At 45.2% G+C, this 16,618-nt stretch overlaps 1 protein-coding gene across 1 annotated transcript in view; it reads left to right on the top strand.

Moving 5' to 3' along the window:
• LOC308154451 (zinc finger protein GLI2-like) overlaps positions 1–15,304 on the top strand; it is a gene marked incomplete at both ends in the record, with an annotated part of 63,248 nt that extends 47,944 nt beyond the window's left edge. Inside the window, 8 exons of the mRNA XM_080527611.1 lie at positions 189–378; positions 1,106–1,216; positions 2,195–2,335; positions 5,271–5,420; positions 6,477–6,641; positions 8,093–8,374; positions 11,875–12,208; positions 12,999–15,304. Coding sequence (XP_080383737.1) covers positions 189–378; positions 1,106–1,216; positions 2,195–2,335; positions 5,271–5,420; positions 6,477–6,641; positions 8,093–8,374; positions 11,875–12,208; positions 12,999–15,304 — 3,679 coding nt within the window. The remainder of the gene's footprint in view (positions 1–188; positions 379–1,105; positions 1,217–2,194; positions 2,336–5,270; positions 5,421–6,476; positions 6,642–8,092; positions 8,375–11,874; positions 12,209–12,998) is intronic.
• Between the last annotated feature and the right edge of the window lie 1,314 nt (positions 15,305–16,618).

The following is a 16,618-nucleotide window of genomic DNA, read 5'->3' as shown; positions in this document are numbered from 1 at the left end:
TGTTAATGTTGTCCCTTTGGGGTGTTCCTCCGTTTTAGTTTTTAATCTCTTTCGACGATGTTTGATTGCGCCTCTCATGTTACCCATTTTATCCCTTATTTGTGATGTAAAGCACCCTGTGCATCCGTGCTGAGACGGGCCCTATAGAAATAAAGTTTTACTTACTTACTTTGATTCTCTCCACCCAGCCCGTCGTTCACCTTCCCCCACCACATCAACCCAATGGCCTACCAGCACATCCTGTCCCAGCAGAGGGGTCTGAGCGCATTCAACCACACCCCTCCCCTCATCCAGCCCTCACCGACCTTCTCCAGCCGCCAGCCTGCCCTGGGCCTCTCTGTCCTGCCCCCCTCCGCCCACAACGACTCCCACGCTAAGGTGAGGCCTGCCCATCGGACCTCTGGGAAGGGATTGAGTGGGATCAACTGATCAAACGACAAAAAACAAACCGTACAATTTCCCTCTGTGTGTTTAAGTGCTCACAGGAGATGGTTCCCAGTGGTTTAGATACGTGTTGGGTTTGATAATAGTACCGTTCCTCATTCCATTCCATAGCATTAGACTATAAGGAGCCCGTCCTCTGATTTCTACCTCCATCAGGCTCCACTGATGTTTTCAACTTTTAACATTAACTGTCCCCTTCCTTCAGCCACTGTATAGGCCTACATCATGTGGGTGGTCATGTTTGTGTTTGCGGTGTGTCTGCCAGGGAATTTATTACAATACTCTTCACTGAATTGACCCACTGAAGGTAAACTTGTGCATGAGTGATAGCACTGGAGATATGAATACCTCATTCTCACAAGCCACACAATCCCACACACCAGTCAGCACATTGTGCACATAGCCAGCCAGTGAAGTTGGCCTCCTCCCTTCTCCCCGGTGTCTCCCAGAGTCACAGGAGGTTTATAGTGTAGTCCTGTGCACACTCTGTTAATGTGGTGTTTTCATGTTCTCCACACACACTTCAGAGAAACCCTAAACTGTTAAGTCTCTGTGGTGGGTCACCTCTGAAATATGGCTCTGGCTGTCAGACTTGGAGCAACGACACAACATGGTCCTTTTTTTAACTCCTCTCCTTCTCCTTTCTTCTTCTCCATTCCAGAACCCGAGCGGGGATTCGGCGGTCAGTAGCACAGTGAATCCCATGATCAGCAAGAGGTCAAAGGTGAAGACGGAGGTGGATGGGCTGAGGCCTGTGTCTCCCTGCTCATCGGTAAGGCTTTGATAAGGTCATAACAAGAGAAAGATAAATCCTTTTGGACCGAACCAAAAAAAACACAACTTCCTACGTATCCTCTTATCCACAAAAGAGTAATTCTTCCCCAAATACCGGGTCCTGATCAATGGCATGACACACACACCAGGGAGCCCTGGTAGTCCCCTGACCCCCTTCTCAGCAACGGCTGAAAGAAAAACTCCATGTGATAAGAGCTTTGCAACCATTCGTTCCTCCCTTCCCTGGCCACTGTAAACTGTGCCAGAGCACTTCATTTTAATGAAATATTGGCCGGCCGTTATTGTCATCTGAGTGCATTTTCCCCCTCTTCTTCCTCTCCTCCTCTTCCTGCCTCATTCTCTGTCTTTTGACAAATTTGCGGCTCCTCTCCGATTCAGAGGCAGGTTTGGGCTTGATGCATGGGGATGGCGGCGCGTGCAGTCGTCTTGGGGCCAGTAGAATTGATGAAGATAGCGCACGGGGCAGAGATAAACATGCTGCAGTCAGCACGTTGGGGGTGTGTGGAGGCAAGGCACTGCAAGGCGCAGGAAAGCAGGAGGACAGGCTGCACATCAAAACCGCCCGCAGGCCCGCAGCCTGAGAACAGGCTCAGACTCAGCCTCACGTGTGAATCCCTCCCTTCCTGCTACCCCTTGTCTTTGTACGATCGACACTCACAATGCTGTTTCTCCACGTCAATCTGCTCTATTCAGATCAGGCTTGTATATGCCAGCGCTTTGAAAGGGGCACATCCATGTCCGATCCCACATTATAGAGGGATTTTAAATTGGGAAAAAAAATGTTTTATGTTAAAGTTGATAAGAATACCAAGGTGGAGGTGCAGAAAAACTGTAATTTCAACAGCAGCAATATACTACTGTATGCTATATACTAATATACTACTACTGTATTATTATGGATTTTTTAAAATCAATATTCTCTGTGTGTTGATGTGTACTCTCTTTCCCCACACAGGACCATCTGGGTGGGATGCTGGACCTGAAGGAGGACTTGGATAAAGATGAATGCAAGCAGGAGCCCGAGGTGGTGTATGAGACAAACTGCCACTGGGAGGCCTGCTACAAGGAGTACGACACCCAGGACCAGCTGGTCCATGTAAGGAGGGGCCGGGGACAGGGGCTGTCACCTCCGATGACAGGGAGGAGGGAGGAGGGAGGAGGGGGAGGTGACCTGACACGTACCTGCTGTGTGTGTGGCTCTGTCGTGTATTACAATCCTCTGATCTTGCTCCCAGTTTTGCTATTTAGAGCCGTCGTAGGAGCTACTGTACAGTCGTGTCGAGCCATACACATACCAGCGAACGTTGTCGGTCTGGAAACCACGAATCAAGCTTTTAACACTAGAACAGCTGTGCCTTTTTTACCTACTATAAGAGCCAAATGAGGGGGTCAAATGACCATAGCCTTTACAATGGGAAGCTGCTACTTACACACAACGACCACTAGTTGGCCGCCTTGTAAATTAGCCTGCCTCCTACACAGAAAAACTGCAAAATAGCATTATACTAGCTTATCCTGATGTGATTTTGAGAATGTAAGGATACTGGGGTGGTATAACGCACATATCTAGGAAAAGTCATGAAAGGAGGGTCTGGAAATTTGATCAAGTGCAAAGATATTTAAAGAAAAGTTACTCACAGGATCAAATGACCCCACCCATGGCTGTTCTAGTGTTAGCAAGTACTCAGTGGTTGGAGGCCACTGTTACACTGGCAGCTTTGACCTCTAAAGCTATGGCCTCCATTATATCGACCCTTATTGTTTCATTCGGTCACAAGGGGCTCATTTGGGTTGGATTTTCATTAAATGACACACCGCTGAATGTGTGTTGCTCTTGGAAATCCCTCCTAATGACAGGCTGGGATGGTTTAGGTTCATGATAAATAACTACTTGTTCTCTTTCAGTCGACTCAGTTCGTCACTATAAGATATGCATTCCTGCCTTACCTATTCGCGAAAAACAATAACTGTTCAATCCCACCTGGAACAGACCGGGAGCTCTTTTCATTGCTGGCTTCAACCTAGCCGATTGCGCGGCCATTTCATTCTTTACGCTTTTCACTTGCTTATTGGCAAGCACGTCTGCAGTGTTCCGACAGAACCTAGCTACCTAGCTGATCTGTTGCACTGGAAAGTGAACAGCCTTCCTCAGGGCGTTAGGGTGCTTACCCTTCCTCTTAAGAATCCTCATCACTTCACGCGAAGGCTTCACTCTTTACAATAAAAGTGATTTCTAGTTTGGTTCGTCAACAAGAGAATTAGTCACTAGCCTAGCTACTTTCTCTCATGCCTTTCGGGTGCCTCGTTAGTTTTGCTGCTAGCTGATGAGTGGGTGAGCTTTCTTTATGTACACCACCATCTCAGTATTTTCCTACACTAAGGGAAAAGAAAAGTTGAGTTTTGCTCCTTTGTGTTTTCAACACTTCTCACATTCTTGGAAGCGATCAATGTTGAGCTTCCTGCGCCACCCCCCACCCACGACTAGGCTGGCTGGTCTCTCCTCAGTGGATGAAGCCCCATCCGTGCGTGTGTGTGCATGCCTATGTTCCCAGACTGCTTAACCCTGGTACAGTCCACTTGGGATAAGCCCCTCACCTCCACAATGATCAGGCCTGGCTACGGCCACCTGGATTTGGCTGATGTAGAGTCAGTAGACTGGAACTTCCTCCCTCCCGTGGAGGTCTCCTTGGCTGAGTAGCTCCATCCCTTCTCCTCTGTGATGACTGCACTGACCTGAAGAGGTGGTTCGCAGAATTAAACGAGTGTCAGAAAGCCTAATGCCCTTTCTAGGCTGGACGTGGGCGGGATCAGCCATTCAAAGTGCTCCCGATCTGTTCCAGGTGTGATTGAACGGGGTTTCAGCAAATAGGGAACGCAGGAATGAATGAATGAATGAATGAATGAATGAATGGACTTTATTGTCATTGCTACAGTACAGGTACCAAACAACGAAATGAGTGCATATCCCAATAGTGAATAAGGTAATAAGAAAAAAAGAGCTTCAGCTGCTGCATTGAAACCTGAGCAGTTGGTTACTTGTTCATGTGCCTGATATCCGTAGGGTATTTTTTTAGACCGTTTATAGCAATTGTGGTAATTAAGTGATCTCAGGAAACAGTGGTGTTTGGGTAATCCGAACACACACATCCTCTGAGTGGTACTGTGCACTCCAACACTACAGCTCTAATGAGAGGATGCTTTCAATTGCACGATATTTGTTGAAGCCCATCCGCCCTTGGCTACGCCAGAGGGATACCAAATCAATCTTGGATAAGAGTTTGAAATGTGTAAAGTGTTCCAAACCAAAGATTTGCCTGAGAATTGATTTGAGCTTAATTTTCTAACCAGAGAATCCTTCTCGTGAGGAACCCATTTGTCAAACACAACAGACCCATTGCCACAAACCACCAAATTGAGCCCACCAAAAACCACAATCATGTCCAGAACTCATTTTTAAACGTCAATTAAAGACTCCGCTGTTTAGGCAGGCCGGTAGTCACCTATAGCCATCTGATGTTCCTGTTTATGTTCTGTTTATGTTGTCTTTTTGGGGTGTGTTCCTCTATTTTTGTCCTCTTTTGACGATGTTTGTTTTCATCCCTTATTTTTGATGTAAAGCACCCTGTGCATTCGTGCTGTGAAGGGCGCTATAGAAATAAAGTTTTACTTGCTTATTTACTTTTGTTCATATCTGAAAAACGGAAAGTAAACAACAAAACCTGGATTGAAGACATTACTCATGGATGCTCTGTTACTCTGTTCCAACCTGAGACTATACAAGCCCCCTATTAGAGAGGGGATGTCTCCCACTTTCAATGTTAATGTTCTTTAAGCAGGATGCGAACACTGTGAAAAACAACAACAACACACACAATGACTGCCTATGTCACAAAGACAATGTACTGTCGACAACCTCAGAGACTTGCGTGTGATGACCTCAGAGACCTCCAGGGGAACCTGTATTCTTCCAGGCAGCAGGGCTCCAGATAGGGACTTACTCTCTCTTTGTGTGTGTGTGTGTGTGTCTGCAGCACATCAATAATGACCACATCCATGGGGAGAAGAAGGAGTTTGTGTGCCACTGGGAGGAGTGCTCGCGGGAGCAGAAGCCCTTCAAGGCCCAGTACATGCTGGTGGTTCACATGCGCAGGCACACTGGGGAGAAGCCACACAAGTGCACAGTAAGTAACGGATGGCCACACTCAGGGCTCTCCACGGAGCATTCGTCTCTCTTAACACTCAATACTGTACACACACACACACACACACACACACTCACAAACACATACGTATCCCCCGCGGGAAAGGGGAAAAGTCTATTATTATTACTCTAAACATAAACATTCATCTGGTGGTGGTGAGCTTTTTGTCGAGCACAGTATTGAATTGTGTACATGGATACATGTAGTAGCTATGGCTGCTACTAGTATCAGTCTAGTTAAAGGCAACACATATTGCCTTTAGGCAGAACATATTTTTGGATTATGAGTATTTTTATTATGATTTTGTATTATTATTATTGTTATTATTATATTTTTTTTTTTTTAAATTAAGTATGTGAAAAGCTCTCATTGGTTGGGTCTGAGTGTCAGTTTTGACTTTATAGATTAGACATTGAGTCATGGGTCCTTACTTACACCTACGGCATCTACTATAGGGGTAGTGGTGGTCTAGTGGATAGTGAGTTGGACTTGGGATCGGAAGGTTGTGAGTTCAAATCCCGCCTGAAGCCACACCACTACTAGTGTGCCCTTGGGTAAGGCACTTAGCCCTCAGTTACTCCAGGGGGAATGTCCCTGTAATTCGTAATTGTAAGTCGCTTTGGATAAAAGCGTCTGCTAAATGGCAAAATTATTAAATTACTGTACAATGAATCCCTCAGGGGAAACACTTAAGTATTTCCTCTTTTCAAGCTGTAATACATACAGAGAGTTTTTCTAAATGTATTGTCCATTACACTATAATTATTTAGTAGATCATCTTTACAGAGCTATATCAGCTTTAAAATGATTAACAAAATCATAAGCAAATGTATGAAAGAGTATTAATATCTGCTTAAGTGAAAAAGCTGTTACTCTTCAGAATTATGTCTTCATATATTGTAGCAGTAAAATGTTGGAAACGATCCTGTATCTGACTGCTTGTTCTTTTTGTGTGTGTGTGTGTGTGTGTGTGTGTGTGTGTGTGTGTGTGTGTGTGTGTGTGTGTTTGTGTGTGTTTCTTCTTCTCTCTTGCAGTTTGAGGGTTGCTCAAAGGCCTATTCCCGTCTAGAGAATCTCAAGACCCACCTGAGGTCTCACACAGGAGAGAAGCCTTATGTGTGTGATCATGAGGGATGCAACAAAGCCTTCTCCAACGCCTCAGACCGTGCCAAGCACCAGAACCGTACCCACTCCAACGAGGTACGGCCTTTCACCATCCCTCATACCGCGCCGACGCTGCGCTGCAGCTGTCTGCTGCCAGGACTTCACACAGACTCACTTATACACTCCATTAGAAATTCTCTCAGACATCCTCCAAGGCAAAACTACTACTACTATCTTTTGTGACTTACAGTGAGGTAAGCACCGAGGCCAAAGTATTGTGGCTTCGATAAACTAAAAACAATCAAATGCGTCTTGAGTTCGCCATTGGCTGACTTATCTGCCAAATGTTACAAGCAGAAACCAGATGAAAGAGCTTTTTTTTTCTCATCACGCATGGTGATTGTTCTTAGACGCCCATCCTTGTCCCAATAACCAGGGATGTGTACTGTGTGTGTGTGTGTGTGTGTGTGTGTGTGTGTGTGTGTGTGTGTGTGTGCCCCCGTGCGTGCCCGTGTATGCGTTTGTGTCTGTCTGTCTGGGTGTGTGTGTGTGTGTGTGTGTGTGTGCCCGTGCATGCCCGTATGCGTTTGTGTCTGTCTGTGTGTGTGTGTGTGTCTCTGTGTGTGTGCGTGCCCATGTATGCGTTTGTGTCTGTCTGTGTGTGTGTCTCTGTGTGTGTGTGTGTGTGTGTGTGTGTGTGTGTGTAAGTAAATAATGAGGTACGGAACTAATGAGCACAGCAGCCCACAATGCATTAGTGAGAATCAAGCGCGCATCCCCGCTTGGAGGGGGACCACCTGCAGCTCATGAATACAAAATTAAACCTGGAACCATTTCCAGCCTCAGACCATCCATCAGCCCGATGAGCAAAGGTGTGGGGGATCATAACATCCCATAGTTCCAACAGTAACTCTAACTTTATTACCGGGTCCCATGATTCATAGTGATACTGTAGAGGCAATCAGCATGTCACTTGTTTCCATACATAATTTATACCTCTAATTGCATATTTACAACAACAGCAAGTCACAGCTAATCTGAGTAAGTAGGAGGGAATGCAACTCTAATTCCAAATCATCCATTTCAATGTTACAACATTTATATATATATTATATAATATACACACACACACACAATATATACAGTATATATATATATATATATATATATATATATATATATATATATACAGGGTTCCTACGGGTTTCAACAAGTCAAGGACCTTTTTAGACCTCTTTGAATATAATTTTAGACCTATTAGCGACACCATATGATAGCTTTTTGTCATTCTCGAGGTGATGAAATTAGGGATTTGACATTTTTTTGGTTCCAGCTTGATTCATTTCCGCGTAAATAGATGTGGTCGGACTGATTTCCATGCAGGATCTAATTTTTTAAGACCTAGCACCTCGTTTTTAGAACTGATATTTGGGACCTTTTTAGGCCTTATGGACTGGATTGCTGGATTTTAGACTTTACGGCTTTTTAAGACCAGTGCGGAAACCCTGTATATATGTATCTATATAAAAAGGTATTTATTTCCACAGAAACCCTACGTGTGTAAGATCCCGGGGTGCACCAAGCGCTACACGGACCCCAGCTCTCTCAGGAAGCACGTGAAGACCGTCCACGGCCCCGACGCCCACGTCACCAAGAAGCAGCGGAGCGACCTGCCCCCGAGACCGCAGGCGCCCAAGGAGAACGGCGAGAACGAGGCCAACTCCAAGAAGAGCAGCCGTGGGACGGAGGACAGGAGGGAGGCCCACAGCCCCCCTAGAGGCATGGAAGACTACCTGCAGGTCAAGTCTATAAAGACAGAACACTCTGTGGTAAGAGGGTTGGGTTATGTCGTTGGGTTACCAACCCAGGAAACAAAGAGTCCCAAAGATGTCCTCAGGGAAGCCGGAATGTGGGTTCAGATGACGTCTTTCTAGGACGTCTTATGGACTACAGAAAGACGTCACCTGGACGTCCTAGAAAGACGTCATCTGAACCCACATTCCGGCTTCCCTGAGGACGTCTTTTGGACTCTTTGTTTACTGGGAATGAGCCGACAATGGTTACATCGAGTAGGAGAAATGTCAAGGAAAAATACACATTTCAGGAAACACTGATAGTTTGCTGAATGGTGATGGGTGCTATCAGATATACAATTTGATTTGTATTTCAAAGAATATTACAGTAACTGTCCATTGAGTCCATACTAACAATAGCATGCAAATCTTAGCTACATTAACAAGCCTTGTCTCTGTCCCTTCCTATAACACTCTCTGCCTGCTGCTTGAATGTATTGATTTCTCTTTCCTTCAAACCTTCCTTAAGGACAGACATTACTAAGGTGAGCACAGCTTCAATCATCAAACACCGTTTCATAATTAACATCCCTCCATATCATCATGTACTGCATGGTCATGTAAAACCAGGGAACACTGGGTTTTTATCTCAATTTAAGTATTCTGATAAACATATACATTTACAGTAGATTACGGTTTTAATTACCGGGAACAAGTCGGCAACCAATCAAATTGTTCAGACTTTTATTCTGAAAAATGTAAATACATTTCTACGTTGTTGAAAATCAATGACACACTCGCTAGTCAAGGAAAATATTGCAGTGCAATGGATTTGGTGAGTAATCCCCCCCTACAACCTAGTTAACTATAACACTACTTTACATTGTTAGCAGGCTCACAAAACTAGCTGTGTCATTGATTTTCAACAACGTTGAAAAGTATTAACATTTTTCTGAATAAAAGTCTGAACATTTGATCGACTGCCGACTTGTTCCCGGTTTCACCAGCTGCTGTCACATATTACTCTTCATACTTTTCTCTACATGTGTAATGGGAGACTCTGTTATGGACTTTCTCAAATATTTGGACAGGTATGAGCCACTCTAGTACTCTGAGCACCATCCCCTCCCCTGAGGACGACCCCCCCCTCCCCCAACTCCTCCTCCTTCTCTAGGCCTTCAGTTCAACTCCACAGTGGCGGGGAGATCTAACAGAAATCTCTGCCCGACTATGATAAAAAGCCATTAATGGATTAATATTCAAACCGTGGGACTGTTTTTGTGCGCTGAACAAATAGTGCCAATGATCATGCTGTGATCAAAACAGCTTTTAAGGTCTCGTTGGGGGAGAATATATGTGTCACCGGTAGGCTTGGGAGATGGTTCTGATCCAAAGAGACAGCTCACCTTGTTAGTCAGTTGTTTCCTTTGTAAACCCACCAGACACATACATGATTCATGAAGAACGCTGTGGTGATACAATACAAGTCATACATTGTCAGCCACTTAACCTGGCTTACTTTGACAATCACTGGGGAATCTTGACCAAACTGAGATGAAATAAAAGAGAATTAGCGATACACATGGAAACGTGCGGTTGACAACTGTGGAGGTTAGTTTCCTGTTCACCTATGACCAGTTCTCGGGGGTGGTATTAAAGAGGGAGTCGGACCTAACAATTTAACAGCAACAGATTACTAGCCCAGTCTGTTTCCATGTATTCAAGCATGCTTTTCATTGTGCACATTTTTTATTCACAAACTGTCTAAGAGAGCTATAATCTGTACAGTAGCTCCCCAACACGTATTATTGACAATTATGTTGGGGAATAAAACCCTGCATGATTTTCATCTGCTTGTTAGCACTGTTCTACTTTCTCCCAGTTCGATTCGGATATGGAAATGTTTAATAAAACATCTTTAGGAAACATATATATTTTACATTGAACTTACAAGTAATGCATATGGCATATAAAATGCATGGTGGCTTGTAGTCATGTCTGATATAATATGCATTTTATATTCATGGTATTAAATGTTCTGTATGTCTACAAATTGCTCATCGTGTATATTATACGCGTTGAGCAATTTGTAGACATACAGAACAGTTATAATTATAATTTTATAATAAACATATGCAATACATGTAAGGTCTCCCACATGAAAAGGAGTTGTGAAAATAGAATAACATTCCTAAATGTTGGATATGGAACCTGTAAGCAGGGATGGATATAGTTTTGCAGAGATTAAAATTTAGCCAAGCGAGTGAGATTTTTGTCTTGTCATTGCACAATAAGTCATATTGAACTATCCCATGTTATGTAGTTGTACATGTGTGGCCGGTAACAATCATATACCGGTAATAGATATTCATTCTAACATTTGCCGGAAGCATTCCGCACCTTTGCAACCCCATGATGAGGTAGTTTGACTCTGCTGTATAGTTTTAAGTTTGGCTGTTTGGAGTAATTAATTGTCTGTGTCTGTGTGTGGTTTTTTTGGGCTTCGTCTGGGACAGTTTAAGCATTTGAATTTAGCAATGGGTTATTCTGGTTGAGTCTGCAGTGATTTGGGTGTTAGGGGTATTTTGGGGCAGTTTGAGGTGTTCTTTTCGGACTTCTGAACCCCTTCTCCCCGACCATGTTTATTTAGGAGTTTTACCACTCTACTCTTAGTGAAGCTTGCACCTCTATTTTGTTTGGTATCAAAACATACTGATTAGGCATTCTTGAGTGTAAAGGCCACAAGGGTAGAAACCCTCTCACATTAACATTCAAATCAAGTTCTTCTCTAAATAGTATGAACATTGTTTGCCATGAGAAGTGGAAGAGGTTTTTAAGAAGCTTAAATATCTGGTAAAGCCTTCTAAATGGGTTGAATTTATTTACATTTCTGCTGAATTCAGTTCCACTTCCTTGAATTCCATTTTAGTTACATTATGCTCTGAATAGTTATCTGGTGGTATCATACACAGTTGGATAAGTTTGAGTAGCTATAGTATGTTCCAAAACAGATTACATTCGTCAAAGCTCCAATCCAAAATGTAGTGGTTTTTTTCAGTATTTAAAAAAGAAAAAATACTATGAAATCCATATGATAAGTAAGTGTTTTGTTTACTAGTTCCCTTTGTCCAAAAATATTTTTTTATTGTAATAATTGCATAAAGCATTTTCTTGTAATAATTGCATAAAGCATTTTCTTGTAATAACAGCATATAAGTCACCCCTATGTGTACAGTATATACATATATATGTAATAGGGTTAGGGTTAGCACTGCTACACCCCTATGCATATATATGTATGTCATACATTATTAAAAAATTCAAATGACCACATGAATGTATACATATAAGGGACACATACATATCCAAATTGAGTATTCACATATAAAGCCAAACATGTACAAATGTACAATGTTAACCATAAGAATGACGAAGAATCTTATGGAGTTTTTTTGTAATAAATATCCTACGGGTTGGATCTGTACCAGTTTCAGACTGTGTGTAAACACGGCTGTGTTTTCCCTCTCTTCCTCTAGATGTATCAGTCCAGCCCTGGTGGTCAGTCGTCATGTAGCAGCGAGCCGTCACCACTTGGCAGTGCCACCAACAATGACAGTGGAGTAGAGATGGCCGTGTACAGCGGGGGCAGCCTGGGGGACCTGTCGGCCCTGGAGGACCCTCCCACGGTGGACTCAGGGGCCCCCGGGGGGACTGTGGCCGTCGGCCTCCGCCTGCGCAAACACCTGAGCACCAGCCACAGACTTGAACACCTGAAGAAGGAGACACTGATGACCGTGAGGGACTCCTGCTTCTGGGCCGACCCGGCACCTCCAGGCCAGAGCTTCAGGCTGCCTCCCATACCAGCCAGCAGTGAGTCCAGAGGCACTTTGCTTTCACAAAACAGCACTGCATGTAATCATACTTCCCAGTAAACAAAGAGTCCAAAAGACGTCCTCAGGGAAGCCGGATTGTGGGTTCAGGTGACGTCTTTCTAGGACGTCCAGGTGACGTCTTTCTGTAGTCCATAGCCATATCTGAACCCACATTCCGGCTTCCCTGAGGACGTCTTTTGGACTTTTTGTTTACTGGGTTTCCATCTTGGTATGATATTATTATTTTCGAATATTATCTTTATTGTGGGTTTATCTTTTTTTTGTATACAAGCATAACACATAAAGACAGACAAAGGGACGTTGTATTATGTGACCACTGCTGGTGATTTAATCTTCTGACTTTTTTTATTTCGAGAAATGTAAATACATTTCAGGGTTGTTGAAAATCAATGACACACTCGCTAGTCAACTAGCACAGCTTGTTTTGTGAGCCTGCTAACAATGTAGTGTTATAGTTAACTAGTAGTATAGTTACTAGGTAGCAGTGGGGATTACTCACCGAATCCATTGCATTGCAATAATATTATAATATTATATTTTGGCTTGACTAGCGAGTGTGTGTTGTGATCTTAAAATTAACTAAAAGTCATGATTGGTTGCCGACTTGTTCCCCCCTTTCACCAGCCGCTGTCACATACAATTTGATGGTATAAAACATATAATGTGTAGTTCTTAAATTAAACAGCCAATGTGTCAATGAAACATTCAGTACAAACGGCTGTATACTGCTAATACTCTGGTCTAACGTGACTCCTCCTGTACTTCAGGGTCCCTTCTGGAGAGTTCAAACATCGGTGGGCGATTGTTCCCCAGTCCAGGCCTGGGCGAGCCGCGCCCCGTTAAGACGACGATGACGGTGTTGAACCAGTGGTGTGACCGTCGAGACAGCACCGCCAGCACGGCCAGCTCCGCCTACACCCTCAGCCGCCGCTCCTCAGGCATCTCCCCCTGCTCCTCCAGCCGCCGCTCCAGCCAGGCCTCCCAGCTCAACGGCTGCCGTGACAACAACAACGTCAGCTCGGCCGACTCCTACGACCCCATCTCCGCCGACCTGTCGCGCCGCTCCAGCGAGGCCAGCCCGTGTGGTGATGTGGCTGGAGGAGGGGGGCCGCTCAGCCTCACCCCCGCCCAGCACTACTGCCTCAAGGCCAGGTACGCCGCCGCGACTGGAGGGGCGCCGCCCACCCCGCTGCCGAACATGGAGCGCATGAGTCTCAAGACCCGCATGGCCCTCTATGGCGACCCCTCCCAGCAGTCTTCCTCCTCCGGCTACCCCTGTAACGCCCCGTCCCTGCCCAGACGCTGCAGTGACACAGGCTACCCCGCTGCCCGCAGTATGATGCCCCACGAGGTGCCCTCCGGTATCCCCCGTCGGGCCAGTGACCCTGTGAGGAGGCCGGCTATGGACCCCCTGTGCCTGGCCCAGGCGCAGCGGTACAACAGCCTGGGCAGCATGCACCCCCAGCCCCCCTCTGGCTCTGTGGCAGGGCCCTGCCACCCGGCCCTCCAGCGCTACACCTACGGACCTCGGCCGCCCAGCATCTCCGAGAACGTGGCCATGGAGAACATGGCCGCCGACATGAGCGGTCACAGAACCGAAGAGCGCACGGTGCTGCCTGACAAAGTACTGCCCGGGCAGTACTTCTCCTATCACACCGGAGAGACAGCCCAAGATGCGAACCGTTCGACGCACAACCGACAAGCACAAGCGGGTTTCCTTGAACACATGAACCCCCAGGGACAGCAGTATCGCCACCAGCGAAGGACGGCTGTTGTGGATGCCAACATGAACCCATCGGTACAGGGTCTGCCTCCTTGTAACATGAGCCCGGGCAAGAAGCCCGAGTTTCGCACCTTGCCCAGGACGAGCAAGAGCAACATGCCCGTCCAGTGGAACGAGGTCAGTTCAGGGACTGTTGAAGCCCCTCTAATGCAAACCAAGCAGCAGTTTGTCAGAGAGAACCTCGGTGTGGTCCAACAAAAACAAAACTTTGGCTCTTTCCAAAATCTGAACTCAAACCAAAAAATTGCACAAATGAGTCAGAACCTAGCACATGCTGCCCAGCAGAGACACGTGCAGCAGAACACAGGCGTCAGGACGAACTGTGTCCAGCAACAGAGACTTCAGCAGCCCATGAACCTCAATGAACAAGTGAGGCTAGAGTATGGGTTCAACCAGGGCCGTCTTTCTGACGCTAACGGTAACGCCCATCAGCGGTCCTCCTGCAGTAACATGACAGGGGGCAACAATGTGAGTATGTTGAGTCCCAACAGCAAAATGCAGACCATGCAGACTGTTGACATGCAGGATAACAGGACGAGAACACAAGAGCCTGAAACTAATCAAACATTGCAACTCAAATATGAGGACAGCAGTGGAGATTCTTCACAAGCAATCTCAAATCGACAGAACTATAATATGGCATCGCAGCATTCCATTCAAAATGGAAATCAAGTCTTCATGCAGCCCAGGATACCCGCAGCCCCCAGATCTGTAAGCAGACATCGTTCTGGGACGACGACAATGCAGAGGCCTCCTCAGTTCAACGTCAACCTAAGCTTCGGCAACTCAGAGGCAATAGCCAAAACATCTCCGGATATGGGCCATCATCATTGTCATCACGGCGACATGGAGGACGATACCATGCTCTACACCGGACGGGTTCACGTGTTTGACCCCGACAGTAAATTCAACTTGCTAATGTCTCCAACGGTGAATGTTCCCCAGTGTGTCACAGGCGGCACTGAGAGCACCATGGCCTCCCCTGGGGCCGGGACCAACCAGGTGTCCAGCAGCGGGGACTCCTCCTCTCACATGGCGGAGCAGCCCCAGATAGACTTCGACACGGTGCTGGACGACGGAGACCACTCCAGCCTCCTGTCAGGAACCCTCAGCCCCGGCATCCTCTCCCAGAGTCTCTCCCAGACCTCCTCCCGGCTCACCACCCCACGCAACTCAGTCACGGTGCCGTCAGTGCCCCTGGGAGGGGTCGGCAACATGGCCATCGGAGACATGAGCTCCCTGCTGTCAGCTCTGGCGGAGGAGAGCAAGTTCCTTAACTTGAGGTCTTAGGCAGCCACATGTTCAACGGGTGTGAGCCGGAAGAGGAGAGGTAACTGTGTTGCGGAGGTGTTGAAGACCTGACCGGTGAATTGCTCAGCACGTGACCACTCACCTGAACATAAAGAACATTACATTTTAAAAGAACTCGTCACCGTTCATGCCAAAACACCTCTATGTTTTTTTGTGTTTACTTCCTATTAATTATACTATACGGTATTATTTGTCAAGGATTTAAGATGGCAATTTCCTAATCTATTGAAAAGCCATATTTTTGCCTAAGATGAGTAGATAAGATTGAAAAACCACAGCACAATTGTTTTCTAATGTTGTACATGAGATTGTGTCTAGAGTTCTGCAGTAAAACAAAATGTACCAAGTGCCTGGCTAAGCCGAAGCATATGCATGAGCATATGACCTAACTCATAATAAAACACAGCAATGTTGAATGATATAGCACCTATTTGGAATGTCCTATCATTATTTAGTTATTTAAATACATATACCACAAAATCTGATCTGTAAATGATGTGAATTACTTGATCTAAAGGATTTGATTATTCAAAACTCGTTCATCTGTGCAGGAGTTTTTTTTGTCAGTGAGACTGCCAAAATGTATTGGAGAAAATGAATTCAATGTTAGACTCAGAAATCGTTTTAATCTATTTAGTCATGTCAGGTTTACTTTCACTGTCTTCTATGAGCCATTGTCTTACGTGTCTGTTACTTTAAGTTCGACTATTGAGATTAACAGTGACATTTCTGTGTCGGGTCTCGGTGACGTGCATTGTGACTGGAATTAGAGATCTATTTCAAATGGATATGCAAATACTTGATACATATTCTGGGTATGAGATTTCCATTACTCGCAATGATGGATTACGAGGAGTCAAAAATGATTTTTTTTTTCAGTGAAAAGGGTAAAGGAACAGCCCTATAATGCCATTGATTCTAAGATACCATGCTAGGAATTAAAGCTGTCTCTTTTGTACACTACAATGCAACTTTGTTGTGCTGTATATGCATAGCCTATACCTTTTGTACATTTGTATGAAATACAATAATGTTGTTGTTGTTGTTTTTTTTACTAAAGTGCTGTGTGGTGAGTCATTTGAAAGCATGTTCTCAGAGGATCTGAAAATTACTGTGTTAGTGAAGTGTTACTTCACTTTTGCGCTCCAATGAATGAATGAATGAATGAATAAATGGACTTTATTGTCATTGCTACAGTACAGGTACCAAACAACGAAATTTAGGAGGGGTGGCTCCCCTGGTGTTAGGAAAGGGGGAAAAAAAAAACTTTTTAAAAAAAATCACAAGAAGGGA

This window comes from Nansenia antarctica (assembly GCF_963989245.1).
Source record: "Nansenia antarctica genome assembly, chromosome: 3".
Lineage (NCBI taxonomy): Eukaryota > Metazoa > Chordata > Actinopteri > Argentiniformes > Microstomatidae > Nansenia > Nansenia antarctica.
This window is presented reverse-complemented; position numbering and strand designations above follow the sequence as displayed.